Source organism: Aulonocara sp. 'chitande type north' Nkhata Bay, linkage group LG9, assembly GCF_057382095.1.
Source record: "Aulonocara sp. 'chitande type north' Nkhata Bay isolate Kocher_YH1m ecotype deep benthic linkage group LG9, A_spYH_male_GT1.1, whole genome shotgun sequence".
Taxonomy (NCBI): domain Eukaryota; kingdom Metazoa; phylum Chordata; class Actinopteri; order Cichliformes; family Cichlidae; genus Aulonocara; species Aulonocara sp. 'chitande type north' Nkhata Bay.
In genome coordinates, this window is record NC_141352.1 from 25859904 (window position 1) to 25880173 (window position 20270).

The 20270-nt window shown below is 39.7% G+C and overlaps 1 protein-coding gene across 1 annotated transcript in view; it reads left to right on the forward strand.

Moving 5' to 3' along the window:
• The first annotated feature begins 14995 nt into the window (after positions 1–14995).
• Positions 14996–20270, forward strand: part of LOC147322253 (A-type potassium channel modulatory protein DPP6-like) — a 270187-nt gene continuing 264912 nt past the window's right edge. The window contains exons 1-2 of the mRNA XM_086306731.1: positions 14996–15295; positions 15387–15454. Coding sequence (XP_086162857.1) covers positions 15398–15454 — 57 coding nt within the window. The 5' untranslated portion in view covers positions 14996–15295; positions 15387–15397. The remainder of the gene's footprint in view (positions 15296–15386; positions 15455–20270) is intronic.

Genomic DNA, 20270 nt, shown 5'->3' on the forward strand with positions numbered 1-20270 from the left:
ACGGTTTTTCAGTTATCTGCACGCTGAGTGGATCGAATGAAGAACGATATCAAACAAGAATGCTTTTTTCTTCCTGCGCACTTCCACTGCAATTATGTGACAATGCATTACAGGTCATTTTAAGAAGTAGTGACAATGTACTGTAAGAAATTAGTTTCTCCAGTGAGTAATTAAGTTACATAATGTATTACTTTTAAGAAAAGTAATGAGTAATGTGCAATACGTTACTTTACTATATTGCTAGTTGTTTTGCACTTTGATTGACTGATTGGATATTTTTGTTAACATGTACAGTGTTTACAGCGTAAGCTAACATCTTAAAGAAACTCTTGTGAGTTATTAAAGTCCAGAAGTTTATAATTTATGGGAAATTTGTTCATCACTGACACTAAACAGATGCCACCTGCACATTTAATAACAAGATTGGACACAGAAAAGGGGCATAAGAGTTAATCATGCATTCAAATTTGATGTTTGAGCAGGGATAAATGAGGAAAAAAAACATCTACAAGAGAATAAAAATATTAAAATATCAAATGCCATAAATACTTGGATTCAGTGTGTTAAAGTCCTCTCTTTTTTCCTTTAAAAAAAATATTCCAACATAAAGGATTTCATTCCTTCATACCATATATTAATATTATATTTTTACTGTAGATATATTTAGAGACCCCTCCCACACACAGCACATTCATTTTATTTTTATTTCTCCTATAACACATTTGTGGTACAATTCCACATTAGTTCGAACAGTATTTCCCCATTTAATCACATGCAAATTTGCAATCACAGTGTTATAATTGCTGGAGGAAACTGATTTACAAGCAGAACTCAGATGCAGATGCACTTTTTAAGAGCTTTTATTTTTAACAGGATTCATAAGCAGAGAAACTGTTAAGTTAAAGGCAGGTAAGGTGTTTCTTTTTTTCAGCACCAGGACTGAGCAGGAGGCCACCAGAGAGCTGCCAGAGAGGAGAGGACTGGAGGAATTGGCAGCTGAGAGCTGAGTTAGAATTGTTAGGCTTGACTTCAAACTTTAGTAATGTTTTACTTGTGATTGTCATGTGGGGGAAGCAGTCAAAGGTTCCAGAAAGCAATGCTGGTGGAGAGTGGGGCAGGCATTTGAGCGTTCCAGGAGAGTTTGAATGAGAAGAGGAGATCACCTTGGCTTCTGGGAAAGTCGTATCTTAATAGGTTAAAAGCGAGAGATCCTTGAGAGCAAATGGAGTCCAGCCAAAGAGAGAACTAGGAGCAGAGACAACAAAATGGAGGGAAGTAACAGAATGTCCAAGTAAACCTCACTCATGAGTTGAGAGCCAGGTTACCACTGCAATGACAACAAGCAAAAACCTGGCAAAGAATGAAGCGCTCAGCTGGTCTTTTATCCACAGAAGATAATAAGCGGATGAGAGACGTGTGCTGGCTGGCCTGAGGGCAGGAACTCCCCACCCCAGGGTGGGATTAAGCACCAAAGCTTGCACCTACTCCATCTGAGAGCAACAGAGAAAGCAAGAGAACAGGGAGAGCACAAAGAAGAAGAAAAGGAGCAGGCCTGCCGGGACCACGGCATACTAATTAATAACTCCCTTAAAACAATATAATTCCACAGCTGTATAAAATATTGCTGCTGCTCTTCATGGTCAAATTTGAAAGCAGCAGCCTTAACAAGATGCTATGCTTCATTTATTCTTAAGCAGAAATTGCACTACTTGATCATAATTTTAACTTTGTTTGCAGGTATGTCGTCGAGTGTTTCAATAATTTGCAACTATGATTGGCCGACAGCATCAGTTTCTGCGTGATATTAAGAGGAGGGACACAAGGAAACTTTAATTTGCAGCTATGTTACAAAATCTCAGGGTGAAATTGTAAATTTTGCAGCCCATCCATCCTAATGTCATTCCGCTCTGTCAGCCACTTCAGTGTGAAGGTGGTTATCACCAATGATGTGCCTTTGTGTGTTGACAATTCACGAGATGTCCCATCAATGGAAATGAAAAGGATGACTGATCTCGAGTAATAACTAACCTTTCACAGATTGATGGTGCCGATATCAGTGTGTCATGGAGTGGAAAAGCAAATTATGACTCTCAGCATATTGTGGGAAATTGGTGAATCTGCACCTGATGTGAGTGTCGTATGATGATGACAGTGGGAACCCAATCTGAAACGAGATGGCTGTTACAATTCTGGTTAGCAATGCCACCTTCACACTTTAACAGCTTCACTTCCATGCTAATGGAATAAGTGTTGGATGTGTGGAATATTCTGCATTAATTTAACTCTGTGCCACAGCTTGTCTATAAGCAGTGGCAGTTTCACTAATGGAGGAACAGCTCAGAGAGTAAAATTGGATCTGCAGTTTATCCGAACAGCACGATCCCAGAAATGTCCCCTTCCCTGCCAAAAAAAATTAATTAAATAAATCTTTCATCTTTTCAGTTGCAAACCACAACAGCGGGGTATGGTGCTAGATGTCTCACAAAAAAAATAAGAAAAAAATACCACATTCATAATATAAATGTATGCCAACAGGGCTCTTTGGATATTGAGTATCTATATTATGGTTCATGGGGTTATGTGTGCAGTATATATGAAATATTTAAAACATAACCACACTACTATTTGAGGAATCAAGAGTGAGAAAACTGGACTTCTTGGATTGGTAAAAAGGCTGACAGGTCACATTTTAATTGTGTTTTCCAACTGTAACAAGTTTATATATGTAGAATGAGAGTCAGCTCAACCTAAACTTGATGATCTTTCATTGGAAGCTTGAATAGTAAATGGAATTACAGGGAATGAACTCCTTGTTCCTTCCAAACACCCATTACTAGGAGTCTGGGCTGTAGGTATAATGACTAGAAATACTCAACAAACTTGATTATTTTGGGCTCACTCTTGCCACAAACCCACCACTCGCTTATAGGAAACGGCAGTAAAAATTATTTTTCCACCTGAGAGAACGGAATCATCTGCTCCTGCATACTGGGGCCATAATCAAAATAAGATCACACTACTCATTTTCACATGTTATGGTAGATGGGCTTTACTCCACACACACAGCTGTGTATACTCACTTAATACAATGTAGCTGCAGAACGTGCAACTACTGAAATATCTGAATTTCTGGCTCAGACATTACTGTAATCCTTATGAGTTATTTATTTTGCAAATGTTGTTTCAGAGACTGAGGATAAGAAGAGAATGAGAAAAACCTGAACAACATGCCTGCACTAAAATTTTTAATTTGTGCTATTCCTGTTTACAAGACACATACATATCAATTACACACCGTTGGTGTTCATAATGCAGCATATAGTTGTTGCACACAATGGCTGATTATACAATACTGCAGGTCATGAAAATGCAATCACCATTCTCTACACACAGCAGGTAACTCAATGCAGAAATTCCTAATTGGCTGAAAACAGAATGTATTTGAATTTCAACAATGTATTTGCATAAAATTTTAAAGTCAATGCCTCATTTAGACACAAGTTAGTCACTAAAATTTGGTTAGTATCCAGTCTGTGAACATTCCTCCTGACAGGAAAACCTACACTGTTAATTTACAGTCATGAGGGAGTGGAAAACCTGCTGTAAAGAAAGTGGCCTAGAATTAATTGGCATCCAACATGTTGCTAAGCAGCTGTAGGTGTGTTAGCAGCAGGCACTAGTGCAGGCAGCAGATGTGGACTGGGATTCACTCAGGCAGCAGCTGCTCTAATCCCTGAATTTATGGGGTGACCTTTCTTTCCTCTGCAATCATTTCAAAGTCAAAATCAAACATGCATATTTCCAGAACGTTTTTTTTTTTTTTTTTAACTTTAGTTGACCTGTTTAAACTAAAATTCACCCAATACAGCATTTAATTAAAAAACACTAAGGATGTAACCTGCATTTTATGTTAGTGTCTCTACAAAGAGGAATAGTCCAGCCTATGCTGTAGGTTGTGATACCTGTTTAAAAATAATAAAAATGTAAATAAATTAACTTTATATCCAGTTTCGCAAAAGTTGAATAGAAAAAGCCAGGCAGATGGCCCTAACCTAGTCCTCCAAGCTGGAGGTGGGCATAGAGTTATCACCCCCATCATGTAAAGAACATCCATTTGCTACATAAACATTGATTCCTGCAACCAACCCAACCCATGATCTATTTCAGAAAAACCAGGCTTTCCAGTATTTGGTATCCCAGTTTAACTATTTGCAAGTATGTTTTAAAATATTTGAACAGCTTCTGATCTATGAACAGATGCATGAACTGTTGTTAAAATGTCCTGGGCTGTGTTAGTTCTTTTAGGTAGTCTTAATCATGCCTGCAAGGTAGCCAAAGATGTATTAATGGTTTCTCAATCTAAAATAAAAGCTTACTTTGGTAAAGATGCTATTAAAATAAGTGTTTTAATGTTTGCAATAGACTCATATTAACCTAAACCCTGCAAAATGTGAGTTTGCCAAAGCTATCTTGACTTACTTAGGCAAATACGTTGGTCAGGGTAAAGTACATCCAGTTAAGATAACTGCTACTGTAGAGTTCCCTATTCCTGCAACTGTACCAAACATGAAATATCTTGTTCTCGTTGTCTGAAAGGCTATTATAGAATTTTCAGTCACACCTGAAAAGTGTCATGCTGAGCTGTATGTGGCAGGTAGAGTTGCGAACCCAATATGTAGACTCACAGGCAGTACTGCACTCGAAACAGTTTTATTGCTAAGCTTGCAGAAAACAAGTTAACTGAGCATGAACTATGAACTAAGCAGAAACCTGGAAATTGAAGCGGACTGCAGAATGATGCAGGGAATTTCTAAACAGACACGACACACAGCTGGAAAACAACACAGTGAGATTGTAATACTGGACAGGAGATGCAGACATTATATGCACAAGAGGGAATCAGGGCAGAGAGGAAACACCTGGGGAACATGGCTGGACATAATCTAACTGACAGGGGGGAAGCAAAATTGAACATGATGCACACAGGATGAGAGACTGTCAGAATAAAACAGGAAATACGGGAAACACACACTGAGTCTCAGACTGACTAAATACAGAGAACAAGGGTGAGAGCAAGGAGAACAGAAAGGCAAATAAGCATGGAGACAAGACTGACATCACATGGCATCTACTGACATAGATAACACTGAAAACTAGACACTACAAAATCCTCTAACCTAAACTTACTTAATGTAAATGAAACCAAGAAAAGAATTGAGTATTCAACCATTATAAAGTCCAGAAGCCCAGAACCACTGGGTAAACCAAAAAGACGTCCAAGAGTCCAAGCAGGCTGTTCAAACTATAAAAGTTCTCCTTTGTAATTCCCCAGTGCTAGTTACAGTGTTTCCCACACAATTCAAGTTGGATGTTGATGCTTGTGGTACTGGAGTCGGTGCTGTTTTGCAACAGGAAGATTCCTCTGGCATTGAGCACCCACAATGAAAAAGGAGGTCCTCATCATGCTCTCGGTCCTTCAGCATTTTGAGGCTTATGTAAGTTCAATTCCACAGCCAGTGACAGTAGATAGATCACAACCCCTTATATATCAGATCAGTATAACTCCAATAAATGACTATTGTGCAGGGCTCTCATACCCTAAACAATATAGAAATCTATTGCAAAGAGGGTCACGACAGTACTGTGGCCGATGCCCTTTCACATATGGCTTAGGATGACACTGGTATGGCTATTAATCTTAAGGGGCAGGGTGTTACATGTAACTCTCACTGCAGTTGTCTCCTAGTTTATGTGTGGGTATGGATTTCATTTGTGTCTGGAAGTTCTATGTTTTTCCCCCTGTTGACAGACACAGAACACCTCCTCAGTTTACAAGCTCTCTGGTTCTCTTTCCCTCTCTCACCACCAAGAATTCATATTGGACCCTATATTATTAATTTTTTTTAAAATAAAAGATGTTAATTGTGTTTAAAATAAAAGATGTTAATTGTGTTCCTCCTTGATACATGAAAAGATAATCTGCTTTTTTTTCTTCTTTTTTACGTTAATCCAGAAGTTCTGAAAATGTAGGTAACATTAAAAAACGAATACAATGAAAATTTGGGGCATTAACCTGGTTTTTACATGCTGCTCATTGTCAATTTCTGTGACCAAGAACACCATCCTTGGGACATAAAATGTCAAAACATGTAACAAAGTTTGGCTGCTAGCCTGTTCTTGACCTCACTTCCACTCTTGCACATTCTCAGATCAATGTGACATTATTGCTCCAATCATTTTCTTGTCCACCTTCTCTGAGCCAATCAGCCTTCATTCTGTGGACTTCTATATCCTTAGGGTAAAGAAGCTAAAAGAAAAAAGAAAACAACCTCTTAACACTGAGGGGAAATCTTGTCAGATCTCAAGTTTTCATTCTAATTCAAATATCTGATGGAGCTGAAAGCAAAGACAAGGTGGATTGTGACTGATTTGTTTTGATCTTGAATGAGGTAATTACATCTTACGCCCTCGTGCCTCGATTTCCAGGTTGAATGGGTCACCTACCATCTGCTTACACTCAGAAGACTCTCTGCAAAGAACAAAACCTCCTGTTTTGGGAGACAGTGATGCACACTTAGCCAAAAAAGAAGAAATGTGGGCCAACTGAGGTGTTTTGAATTTCTAAGTCACTGTCTGTGTTAGGTTCAGATTTAACACATTGTGCAGCAACAACATTGCTATTTTAGATATATTTAATTATTTCGTGTGTTTTCATGTGTCTCTGTGTGTCTACAGGAACCCACTTTGGATTCCCTGTTTTATCTGCAGTCACTCTATCATTGCTTCTGGCTAAATATTAAGCACACCTTGACTTTATGGTTCTGTCAGCTTATATTTTAGAATGCAGAGTGAGTGAAGCAAGTTTTTTTGCTTTTTGCTTTTTTATATAGCTGCTTCAATGTGCTACTATTGAAATTAGGGGGTGGATGGTGGGAAAAAATGTGTAACATTTAAAAAGGAATAAGAACCCACATTCACTCAGATTTGTCGAAAGAAGATAGCGATTGTAAAACTTCCTCAGGAATGTAAAACTTTGAAGTTGAGACTTAAATTATGGCTTACTTAAGTCCCAAAATAAAGACGAAAAGAAATGAATAAATTGAAAATTTTAAAAAAGAAAAGAAATTATGCATTAATGTCCCTACTGCACTCTATCACATTCAAATCAAATATATGTAACATTCCTCTGTGAAGCATCTGCAAAGCAGCTATTGCACAGTTTGGAGACCTAAACCCCAAAAAAGTGTCTTTAACAATATTGGGATGCTATCAGGGGGAAAAAAAGAGAAGCAGCCTCTAGAATGAGATTATCCCCACCCAAACATTATTATGCATAAGTCCATTATCTTGTTACAGCCACACAGAAAGCAGTGCTCCACATTAACATTCACCAAATACAGTAGGAATGAGAAGCACAGACATAAATCTTTTGAGGACCTGAATAACAAAAGGTTAGCAAATCAAGGTAATCTGTACTATACTGAAGAAGGGGCTCAGGAGAAAAATAAGATTCATGTATTTAAGCCTGGCAATGAATTCTAACTCTTGACATTTAAGACTTTCCTGAAAGGTAATATTTACTACTCAAGAGCTTTCCTGTGCTGCAATACGTTGTTTGCTGGATCTGAATGGTTTTCTGCACAGAATACATCAAGGTGAATACATCAGTCTCTCCAGTCAATCAAGGGAGCTTTGTGATATTTTTAAAAACACATTTAATGTAGCTTTAGACTATAACTTCTCTGTCTATAAAAAAAATGGCTCTGCTCTGAGGCCCTCCTGAATGACCAAGCACCTCACCCTATTTTCAAAGTTAACCCCAGACTCTCTTTGGGTACTGACCAAAAGACTAAAAAGTCATGGATACAAGCAGAGTTCATGGCCATAGGTGAAGGTAGGACTAGATATTGTGTGGTAAATCTACAACATCCCTTTCATGCTCAGCTCTCTCTTCCACACAACAAATCAGTACAGTGTCTGGAGAACCTGTGAGTCAGTCTCACACTCCCTCCTGCCATAACTCATAAATAAGATCCTGAGGTACTTGAACTCCACCACTACCTCTGTTATAATCACCAGTGTGTGAATGTGTGTGTGAATGGGTGGATGACTGGATATGTAAAGCGCTTTGGGGTCCTTAGGGACTAGTAAAGCGCTATATAAACACAGGCCATTTACCATATAATGTATAATATACTCCTGTAGTACCCACTACATTTGATCGGATTTAAAAACCAATCCTAACATAGTGGATTTTCTACAAGGAGAGCACAACTGAGGGAGACGGAGACAAAGCTGTCTTGGTCAGTGACCTATTTGGAAAAGAGGACTTTCAGGCTTTAAGACTTTTGGTGGTCTTTGTGAGACACAGAAAAGGTGAACATATGGTAGTTGTGATACATGAAACAAGAGCTGTGATGGTGTGGAGAGGCTTTACTGGGGACAATGTTAGAATTTTTTCAGAAACCAAGACAATGGGCGTGGGCTGTGAAAGCTTATTGATACCTGTGGGGACTGAAAGCTGATCCATGTGGTCTGAACATGTTTTCTCTCACATATCATGTACCTGGGTCACACCTGGCACCAAGATGCATTATGGGAAGAAGGCAAACCAGCAGAGTCAGTGTGATGCTTTTGGGCAATGTTCTGCTGGTCCTGCCATCGATGTGGATGTTATTTCAACATCCAACATCCTAAACATTGTTGCTGACCATGTACACCCTTTCATGGAAACTGTATTCCCTGATTTATATGGTCTGTTTCAGCAGGCTGTGCCACAAAGCCAGTCCAACTGAGCATCCATGGGATGAGCTGGACAAACAAGTCCAATCCACCTGGCAATTTACAGGACTTAAAGAAAGCTGTTGCTAACATCTTGGTGCGAGATACTGCGCCACACCATCAGAGCTCTAGTGGCCTTGATGTGTAAGGGCTGTTTTGGCCAACACGACATTAGGCAGGTGGACATAATGTTATTCCTGACCAGTTGAGTTTGTTCAAGACTGCTGGAAAGTTTCCAGATTAAGACCTTTGAGAGTGGCTTGAAGACAGACTTCAAAAAAGTTGTAAACCTGTTCTGCAAAATGCAACTTTTTGTGTGACAGCTCAGACTGAAATTATGCAGCAGAAAAGATGCCCTCTTCTTTTTCTTTCTTATTTTCTGTGCTACTTGCACTTTCATGACGCAGTCCTACAATTTTGATAGAATTGAGATTTCTGTTCCCCACGTTTAAACATCAACAGTCTGCCCCAAACTGGTTATTAAATTCAACCCCTAGACCAGCTTGTGAATGTTTTTTATTCTTTGCATTGTTCCTGAGTGCCTGAAGATTGAATATTTTAAGTCCTCATTTCGTTGCAAGCACTACTATTATTCATGATTATGACTAACCTTTTGAATATAGAACATTTTTTGACTGTCTAGATTCACTGGCCTTTCTTACATACATCAAGTCATGCACAATCAGTCTCTTTAATGAGTCCATTTGATTCCAAAGTGTCTTCAAAGCGTCTGTGATAGAACTACACTGCAAGGTAGGGAAGTGTCCGTGAACAGACTGGCCTTTAATTAAATGCACTGACTTCAAGCAGCAACTGCTAATTTTGCTCTTAAATCCACATATAGGAAAATATCATGAGCTCTCCAATCAATAAACATCCCACTCACTGCAGCGAACGGGAATACCAGGCAGGCAAACTATTCTAAGTCAGCACTTGTGCCAAATGGAGCACAAGCACACAGTTAAACACAAAAGAAGTGCAGCTTGAAGTTGAGCCACGACAAAACTCTATTAATTCACACTCCATTTAGTAAATGTTATAGTTTGCATCTCTCAGTCTGAGCCCCTGTAGGAGAGGTTGGAGCTGAAACAAAGGGCTGTAAAGTTGAGGTCTCCCTCAAAGATGAGCTAAAGGTCAGAGATTACCTTGGAAATGAAAGCACAGCTCAAGCACGGAGTTAACCTAAGTGTGTTCTTACTTGTTAGAGTGCGCTAGCAGTGTCGACATACCGACAGCCAGACTTCAGTACTGACTGATGGTCTGCTGATAGATTCTGTCAACAGGGTGATTTAAACAAGGGAGAGAAGTGTGCTGTAATCAGAAGAATATAAGTCTGAGAAGCTTGCAGTCACCTATTAAAAGGTGACTGAAGTGTACTTGAAACCCATCCAATTACCTGGTGTCATATTATTTCAGCTCAGCTATAATCTTAGACAGCATGTGGGATAATCAAAATAAAACCACATGCATGCATGAAAGACTCAGCTCACCAGTGTTATGTGGCATATAAATAAATCAACTGCATGTAGCCTTGATTTTATTCTAAAGTACAAAAAGCTTGGCCCAGTATATGGTTAACAGCTATTTTCTTTTAACACCCTGTGGTCCCTTATAGAAACCTTACACCTTACTTCCATATTTTTCAAAGGTTTTAGACCAATTTCTAAACTTTTTATCTAAAGTTGTAGATTTTTTCCCCCAACCTTTAGCCTTTCATGAGGACATCTTTGATAAATGCCAGTCAAATTTCAGTTTTAGAGCTTCGCACAACACAGAAAGTGTCATGGTCCTGCGGCCATGACTCAGTGACTTTGTGTTTATGTTCTTTATTGTTATTACTTTCATTATTATTCTTGGGCTGTTTTGGGATGGTTTGTGTTTGGGATTTTAGACACTGGGTTCTGGGTTTGTGCTCCCTCTATTGGTCCCTGGTGTTAGTGTTCCCCTGTCTCGTCAGGTTAATCAGGTCCAGCTGTTTCCCCCACCTGTGTGTGATTTCCCAGTGTCTCTTTGTGTACTTATAGTGTGTGATTTCCTCTGCTCCTCGTCTGTGTTCATACCTGGTGTAATCCCTTGCGTGCTCTCCCTGTTGTTCTCCCTTCATGCTCAGGTTTGCTATTTCTTTGTGTAGTTTCTCCCAGTTAGTTCATCCTTAGTTCTGTTTTACCATCCCCACTTTATATTGGATATTATCAATAAATCACCCTCACACCTGAATAAGTGCTGCGTTTTGAGTCCTCCTTCCGCTCTCCACACGGCCGCTGCCCCTGACCGTGACAGAAAGTGCCCTCCTTGCGGTAACTGGTGACCTCCTTTTAGCAGTTGACAGGGTTGCAAGAGCAGTTTCACCTCTTTTGGACATTGCATCAATGATGCTCACTTGAATGATTTATTCTTAGCTTTCAGAAAATTGTCTGGATCTCACTTTAGCTCTGGTAAACCACAAGGTTCGAATTAATGTATTCTCTATTTATATGGTAAATGGACAGTCCATTACAAAGTGCTTTTAATTGAGGGCATTCGATGACAAGTGAGGATCAGTATTGTTCCCAAGGATATCAAACCATCAACCTTCCAAGCCATAGCTGCTCCTCACATGCTTCTACCTAACCAAATTATCCATCATGTTTTTCATTGCTTGACAGATGATACACATGCGACTTTCCAATAATGGCAAAATCTAAAAAACAAACAAATAAACATTAACATTTCTCAAAGCTTGACTACTTCAACTCCTTCCTATCTGGTATAAACTAAAAGTGACTCTCGCCTCCAGCTGCTTCAGAACCTGAGCTTCTGCCTGGTTTTAGTAAACAGCACCATATCACACCAGTACTGGCTTTCTTAGGTTTAAGATTTTACTTGTAACTTTTAAAATATGTCTGGCCCCAAGCTACATAGCCGATATGATGACCCGATAAAAGCTAGTTTACAAACTTATATCCTGTGGTGTAGCACTGCTGGTTTTCCAAAGTCAAGACTTAAGGTGACTGGACTTTACCTGGACTGTTTCCATAATATAGAAAATGTTTGCTAATAAGTCACCATGTTGGTTTTAGTTTGAAATCTGGAAACAGACACACTTAGCAGGAAGTTAGAGAAAGGGGAAATCGTGCCAATCAGTCTAGTTGATTGACTGTTACTGTAAGGGTCCAATGCTGGGGGAAAAAAGGCACCTTGTGCACAATAATCATCATAACAGTAGTATGCCCAAGGTGTTCTTTTGTGTCACAGCCACAAGCTGTGTGCATATAAGTTAGCTTGCTGCTTGTGTTTTTGGTGTGTGGTAAACTTAGATCTGCTCCTTGTCTGCTGCCTGCCATGCTCTGCTCAATGCTTCCACTCTTCCAAACTCCTATCTCTAACTTGCTATACTTACATGCCGCACTCTCCTGCTTCACCTGCCACCTGTTCTCTGTCACCAAGCAGTCAGCTCACCACGCCACACTCACTCCTGCAACCCCCTCACCTGCATTCCTGCTTATCTGTGTGCCTCCCCAGCCTTCTAGCTGTCAGCTCATTTCTCTTTGTGCCACACCATCTGCACATCAACAACCTGAGTATTTGCAAATAACAATTTGTTAACCATGGCCAGCCTGTGCCAATTCTGCAGAAAGACTCACTGGTTATAGGGGAAATGTTTCTACAAGGCTGGTGATTTTGATTGATTTTGAAAAGGAGTGAAATTTTGTAAACAGTCTTTCAAGTAATTGGCTCACCAAGTACTAACTGGCTCAAAATTGTTGATTGTATCAGGTCAGAATTGGTCCCCTTTTAGCTGTGTTTGAACTGTTCTGCATGTTTCTGTCGGAAGATTGGCGAGTCTTATTTGGAACCACAAAAAGGACCTTAAACAAAACACAATACCATCAGTGTGCCTTATTATCCCTTAACATAACTGGCTCATGTATTCTTTTGAAATGAAGAAAATAATTCCATCATCTTGCTGTATTTGGAAGGAAAGGAAGTTTATGGATGATACAACTACTGTAACAGAAACTGGAGGAAACTAATCTTGGTTTGATTTTGTCATAACAGCCATTTCTGGTATCAGAACCTTTCTGTTGGCTTCGATTTGAGCTCCAGGAGCACTAATTTACTGTAACTCTTTTCCACTGAAGCATTGATTGTATAAAAAAGGATGAGAAGAACAATTTCCACTGAAAAAAATACTGGTACAGGTGCTACAGGTAGAACCACTGAAGTTAGTGGCTTTCTTAAGGGACTACAACTTCAAATACACTGATGTCACAGATGCTGCTTGTGAATTCTGTCCTCTGTGAATTTCTTTCTTATAGAAATTACCCCAGATTTGTTCTCTTTAGTGTTTGGTTTTCCAACATGTCACCCAGTTCTGCCTTCTCGGAACCAGTCTTCATTCTCTTTACAGGGACTGGTGAAATCCACTTTATCCCTAAAGGCCTTAGGGATATAAGTTACTAATCCACCCTTGCCTCACTTAATTGTCTTTATCATTAAATTTCAAAAGATCCATTTCCACATTTGAATGATGTAACGTATGCTACAACAATCCAACAATAAGACTGTATATCTTCATGCAACTGGTGAAAGAAATCCATTCATCTGACTAAACTGGATTGATGGTGCATCATCAGACTGTATTTAGAAACCCAGACTGTCATTGTTCTGTTGAAGGGAGCCTCGGGTTTGCTATACTGATGCAAGCATTGCTTCTTCACAGCATTTCCGTCATCATTTATGTGTCATTTTCCCTGAGTTGCATAAAACAAGATGTTTGATCATTTATTAACAATTCATATTTCAGGGTAAGATAAACCGGCCACAGGTGGGGAGGGGGGGCACTGCAGTGTACTTCTTGTGCCAGTCCCAAGCCTGAATAAATTAATAAATGAGTCAGAAGAGCATCCGGGGTAAAATATCTGCCAAATCAAACATTCTGATCATTAAGAAAAGATTTCCATGCCGGATTGGTTGGGGGCCTTGCCAAACAATGACCACATCCAGTGCTGTTGGCCAACACAGTGCTGGTGGAAAACTGTGCTATTGTCAGCTGAACACAAAAGATGTGGAAACAGGGAAGGTGCATTCAGAGGCAGTGAGAGAGGAGGGAAGGCATGAGTTTGGTGGTGAATGTCAAGACTTTTATGGGACTATGACTGATGAAGGGAGAAAAATTGTTGATATGATGGAGAGAATGAAGGAAGCCAGACCAGAAGCTGCTCAGGTGGAATCAAAATGTTCTACCTTAGGAGGTGAAAAAAATTCAGTGTAGGCAGGATCATGAGTTTGAAGCTGGAAATGAAAGGTTTGGTGCTGCAAGTTGTTGGTGCATACACCCCACAGGTTGGATATCAGTTAGAGAAAGAGGAATGCTGAAGCAATTCCACCAGAATTACACAGCTTGATATCACATTATTGATGTCACTCACTTATAACCAACAATCAGAAAATCAGCAACCACTGTGCTTTTTCTAAAAGAAACATCAACATATATTTTAAGGATAACTTCAGTTTTCTTTTAAAGCAGACTTTTCTTTTAGTGGGAAACCCATCAGTATTAAGTGTATTTCGGTAAGTGAAGCCAACAAGCCATGTATTTCTGTTAATTCCTTTCCATCCTGCAAAGCCTTGTGAAAGTGAGTGACAGCAACTTTGTCACAGCTGAGCACCAACCTGTCCAGCTAATTGCCACACTTCAGTGTAAGCTTGCCCTCTTAACATTCATTTATTATGCTATAATTGAAACTAAACAAATCCACTTCCTCAAGCAGAGATAATGATTGAAATCGTCAGAGACAATTTCTCACTTTTGTTCGTTGGTGTCACTCATCTAATTTAAATTTGACAGAGGTCACTCAGAGTTGACTTTCGCCTGCTTTGAAGAGAATAACACAAATCAACCTCCAAGGATGTTTTTGTTTTGTTGTTGTTGTTTTTCAGAAAGGAGCTCAAATACAGGGAAAACTCGTATACGACGCGCAGTATCAGGAGTTTTTGTTGGTTTTAGCAAACACATTGTCATAGTATGGTATCATATACGGTTCCTCATGATACATAATTACAGTGTACCCTGCAGTCCCTACTGCCTGCTGCTCTAGAGTGGGCGAGCAGTGTTGACAGGCTCCTTCTTCAACTCCATGTAGTCAAGCTGTCAGTGGAGATGCGCTTGCGCAATTGCTGGGCGAACACACACACGCACACACACAGAGGCGCGTTTCCGTCAGTTTGTGCAGGTCTGATTCAAAATCATCCTGAGAGCTCGAATATAGAGACCAACTTATATTACAAAAAAATGTAAGTAGATTTAAAGCAGCCAGTTTTACAGGTTGATTTGGTGTGAAACTTCCCAGCGGATTTATATTCGACTGCGTGATAATCAGCATCACTTTGTCCTGGAACAGCAAGCAGGAGAGCTCATTAAATTCTCTGGACTACATCGGGGGAAATATTTAGAAAATTTAGTGTAAGTCTGAACACCAAGCGCGGTTCTTTTTCAACGAGGACCGACAGCCAGGGCAATCCAGCGCACTAGGTATTAAAAAAAACAACCCCACACACACAGATTTCCGTGCCCGCCTGCTTAAAATTGACTCCAACTTTCAGCTTGTTCTTTACTTTTGCAGAGGTTTTCGCCATGAATCAAACAGCGGGAGCCACAAATGCGTATCGCAGATGCTCCAAGGGAGGAAAGGTAAGAAAGACTTACGTATGAAGAAGTTAAGATTTAACAGTCTCTTTCCAGCGTCCATTTATGGCGCAGCGCTGGAAGGAGCATACCAGTGATACTGGATGTTTGTTTGCAAGCTTACAAAAAGCTGTAGACGCAGTTTTCATCATGCTGGGTTATTGCGCGTCTGTGCGCTTTGGAGATGTTGAAAGATGAGCGCGGATAGAATTTCTTGTGGAGACAAAATGAAATCAGTTTCAATGAAGGGAAGGGTGTTGGTGAGCAGTTTATGTTAAAGGTTTTGGAAAGAAGAAAAGCGAGGCTGGTTTGTGTACACTGCAAAAATGCTAAAGAAAAAAAGAAGAAGCAAATGATGACTATGATGCTCACTTGCAGTTTTTTTCCACACTGATGGGATTTCCTCCTCAAATCTCTTCTTCAATAACTTGACAGGCACCTGCTGTCTCATATCCAAGATGATGACATACTGTACCACAGCTGTTTTACCAAGCTTGTGACCCACATAACAAGGCTGCTTCTACTGCTGTGTGGATGCAGTCAACTAGGAGAAAGACAGGGAAGAGAGGGTCTGTGGATGACAGAGTGTGGGGTTGGATTAAACAAGGAGGAAGCAGAAAAGCTGGAGGATGTGGGAGGAAAGAGATGGAAAGGAGTGAGGAGGAGCAGGAATAGAGGGCTTTCCAGGCTCTGGTGTGTGTGTGTGTGTGTGTGTACGCGCATTGAAGGATGAAACCTTATTCATCACCAGCAGGAGTAACACATGCAGACTTCTAAGTGTTTACAAATATTGCTCATTAGATACAAATATTTGGGTTTATGGATTGATGCATACTGATTAGAGATGTCCCTGTCCACTCACAGAAGTGTCGAGAAAGATCTTGTAAATGAGTTTCGATGGGTGTGGACACATATTATTACACACGAATGCTTTGTGTTTGTTATCACTCTCAGTTTAATTGAGAGAGGCTGGTTTGTTTTCCTCTCAGCGTGAAGGTGCAGGCCCACTCACACTGGGAATCAGGGGACTTCAGAATGAAACACATGAGTCGAACGCATGCCGCGAGCCTGCAAATTCCATACATTTTTAATATAGAAGCAAAGGCCAAATGATGGAAAAATAACCATTTATAGCCCTCAGCTATAATCTCTGAACCCACTCCATTCATAACAGACATGGTGGTTAAAATCTCTGCATGTACTTAGGAACATTGTCAGTAACAGTTAGTCTTTGATTCCTAAACCAAAGTTAAAATTTAACCAACAAAGATGAAGAAAAAAAGCATACAAGCATGATTCAGAAATGCAGCTCCCGGCTCTGGTTCAAAGTTTATGTAACTGAGAGGAAAGTAGAAAACCTCCCTTTATTTTGACTAATTAAAGCATCCCGGATGGTATCTGTAACGTTACAGATACCACTGTATGGAGAACTTGCACATGTGCAAAAGTACCACTAACACAGAAGATGTATACTAGTTTTAGAGCAGCATCAACACCAAAGCAACAGTAGATGAGGAGTTTCTTGGGAAAGGTCTTGCTTATTTTAGCAAGACAATGCCAAACGACATTCAGCCCATATTACATCAGTAAAAGAATCAGGGTTGAAAAGGTAAAATCCTCTATTAAACAAAAATGGGAGAATAGTCTCCTTCTTCAGAAACGCTTACAGAGCAGGTGATGCAACACAAGGTAAACATGGTCCTGTCCTAGCTGTTTTGAAACATGCTGCTCACTTCAAATTTAAAATGAGCTTATTTGTTTAAAAAATCCTTAATTCTTCAGTGTCAGCATTATATAGGTTTCCTTTGCAACATAATTTATGATGAGGATGATTTGCAGATAATAGGATTTAGTTTTATTTTGACTTTATTTTGAACTTTTCTGAAAACAGGATTATATTATATACAACACAGTAGGCAGATGCAGCAAATACATGGATAAAATGATGAACTCAAATGGCTTACTGGTTTAAATATCTAGAGTCAATCATTCAAATCAATTGGCAATGTACAACAGAAGTGAAAAAGAGAGTGATGTCAGGGTGGAGGGGGTGGAGACGAGTGTCGAGGGTGATTTGAGACAGACGGATAGCAGCAAGAGTGAAAATGAAGGTTTACATGATGGTAGTGAGACCAGTTATGAGGTACGGTTTGGAGACACTTGCACTGACATAACAACAGGAGGCTGAGTTGTAGGTGGCAGAGTTGAAGTTTGCAACGCTCAGATGGTTTGGACATGTGCAGAGGACAGATAGTGGATATATTGAGCAAAGGATGTCGAATATGAAACTGCCAACAGGAGGAAAATAGGAAAATCACAGAGGAGATTCATGGATGCAGCGAAGGAGGACATGTAGAGGGTTGATGTGATGGAAGAGGATGCTAAGGACAGTGTGAGATGGAGGGAGATGATTCGCTGTGGTGACCCCTAAAGGGAGCAGCTGGAAGAAGAAGTCGAAATGACCGGGATTCATGTACTTTGTGTCTAGAGCATAAATGCTAACTTCTAAACATGTCTGTTAAGCTGTATAAAAAGACACTGCTATGTCCCGTCTTCCTCCCATCACTGCCAACTGGTCACAGCTCCCTGAGCCTGGTTCTGCTGAAAGTTTCTTCCTGTTAAAAGGGAGTTTTTCCTTCCTCCTGTCACCAATTCCTTCCTCATGGGGTCTTTTGATTATTGGGTTTTCTCTGTGTTACTGTACGGTCTTTATAAAACACATCGAGGTGACTGTTTTCATGATTTTGGTGCTATATAAATAAAATTGAACTTAATTGAACTATTTTATGTTAACAGTGTTAGATAGCATCCAGATCATTTAAACTGAACATGTGAACCATAACAGATAGTGTAGATCAGGAGCGGGCAATTCATTTTCCAAAGGGATTACATGAGAAACTGGGGCTGTGTCAGAGGGTCGCACCAATAACGTGAACTCAGTTCTAGTAAATATCAATTTGATCTTTTTATAAGCTTTTTTATTGTGGCTCTTTTATTATGGCAAAATTGGCTAAATTAACTGGTGTAGATGGAAGGTGGCTGTGTTCATCCAACAGGTTGGGATGCTCTGCCACAGTAGTCTCTCTGTCTGTCATATGAGTCGTTTATTTATCGTTGACTTGTGTTTAAACATTTTGTCCTCATTTCTGCCGTGGGTTTGTCTGTGTTCTGTTTTGTTTTTTTCCAGCACGCTGATATTATTGTGCATAAAATATTTATGATGTCCTTTCACTCACTGCTTATTCTAATTCTGGGATCTTTCATCTCCTCTTACCCGTCAACTTTGTGAGAGAAAATAGAATCAGACTAAACGGCTCTTCAGACACCAGTGTCCGTTTCATTATCTGTCCCGTGGCCACTTTTAGCCCACCAGCAGGACGTGCTGCGATTTCAAACCATTTTGTTTTTGGGGGGTTTTTTTGTTTTGTTTTTTTGTTTTGTTTTTTGTTGTTTTTTTGGTTCTGTGCAAATCCTTAACGCTGCAGAAAAGTTCTCTTTGATGAGTCGCCTCTCTCTTTCTGTGGAGTTTCTATTTATAGTCTTGTTGACAGCCATCCCATGAGACTTTTCCTCATAGATTAATGACACAGCGATTAGGTTTGCATGGTTCTGCAGGCGTCCCAATGGTATAAAGCACATGGTCACATGGTCATGCTTATCAGTTCGAGCCAAGATGTGACATGTTTATAAACACCTGAAATGAATGGACAGCAGGTGTGCTGCGACTATTTTAGGATACTTTGGTATTCCATTGAAACCAGTAGGGAAAATAATCCTGTACTGAAGATGTTTCCTACACCGATGTCATTGTTGGATTTCTGCTATTCCCACAGCTAAATGGAGGTGATGGGATATCACAAATGGCTTTATAGTACTTTGATTGTGTTATCTGTAACACCAACAGTACCTCTCATCTTCCTTATCACAGATCAGAAGCTCAGGGGTGGGCTGAAGCTCGGGGGTGCTGTTAGAAATCTCTAAACCATCATAATGTGCAAGAACATCTGGGGGAATTCGTGGGGGCAGAGAAAGCTGCTTCTTCTAGCTGTCTTTCTTTATTATAACCCGTACTGATGTTACGATTGTGCTCTGTTTCCACATGATCCTCCTGCAGGGGTGCAGCAAAAAAGAGGAAGTCCCTTTAATGTGTTTATCTAAAAGCATTCTGGGAAATGTAGGACATTATGTGTAGGGATGGCTCATTCAACCCTCATGCTTCCCTTTTCTCAGTCTGTTTTTGTGGTGTGTAGAATTTAATTTGAGAATTTTGGAGTCTTCAAAGTGTGTTGGATATGTTGCAGATCTAATAATATAGTATGGTATTATTAGAATATTGTATTATAATAATATTAATCAAATAACATTTTAGTGGAAATAACTGTTAGTTGCAGCACCAATAATCTAATTTTCTATTATTTATTATTTCAATTATTCTGTTATTAAGTTTATAAATTTGTAAATGTCACCTTAAGACATTATGTTGCCCCCTCTAGTGTGGGTCAGGTAATTTTAATGTTGTTTAGCTGGACTGTTTAACCTATCTGTGGTTACACTGAGCATACTGTGTTTCATAGCCATATTTAGAGCATGCCACCTTGGTGTATAAGTAGAAATAGAAGCTATAGTTGATGGCTATTTTTGATGTCATCTTGTAGGATTAATATACCACATATTGGTGCAAAAACAAGCATGTTACGTGGGAATTTGCAGCAAATACATTATGAAAATGGTCAAATGGTCACTAGAGGGCAGTGTTGTACTACAATGTATGAACTCTTAGGGGGTCTTGCATTGGCTTGGTGGGATATACACTGATTAGATA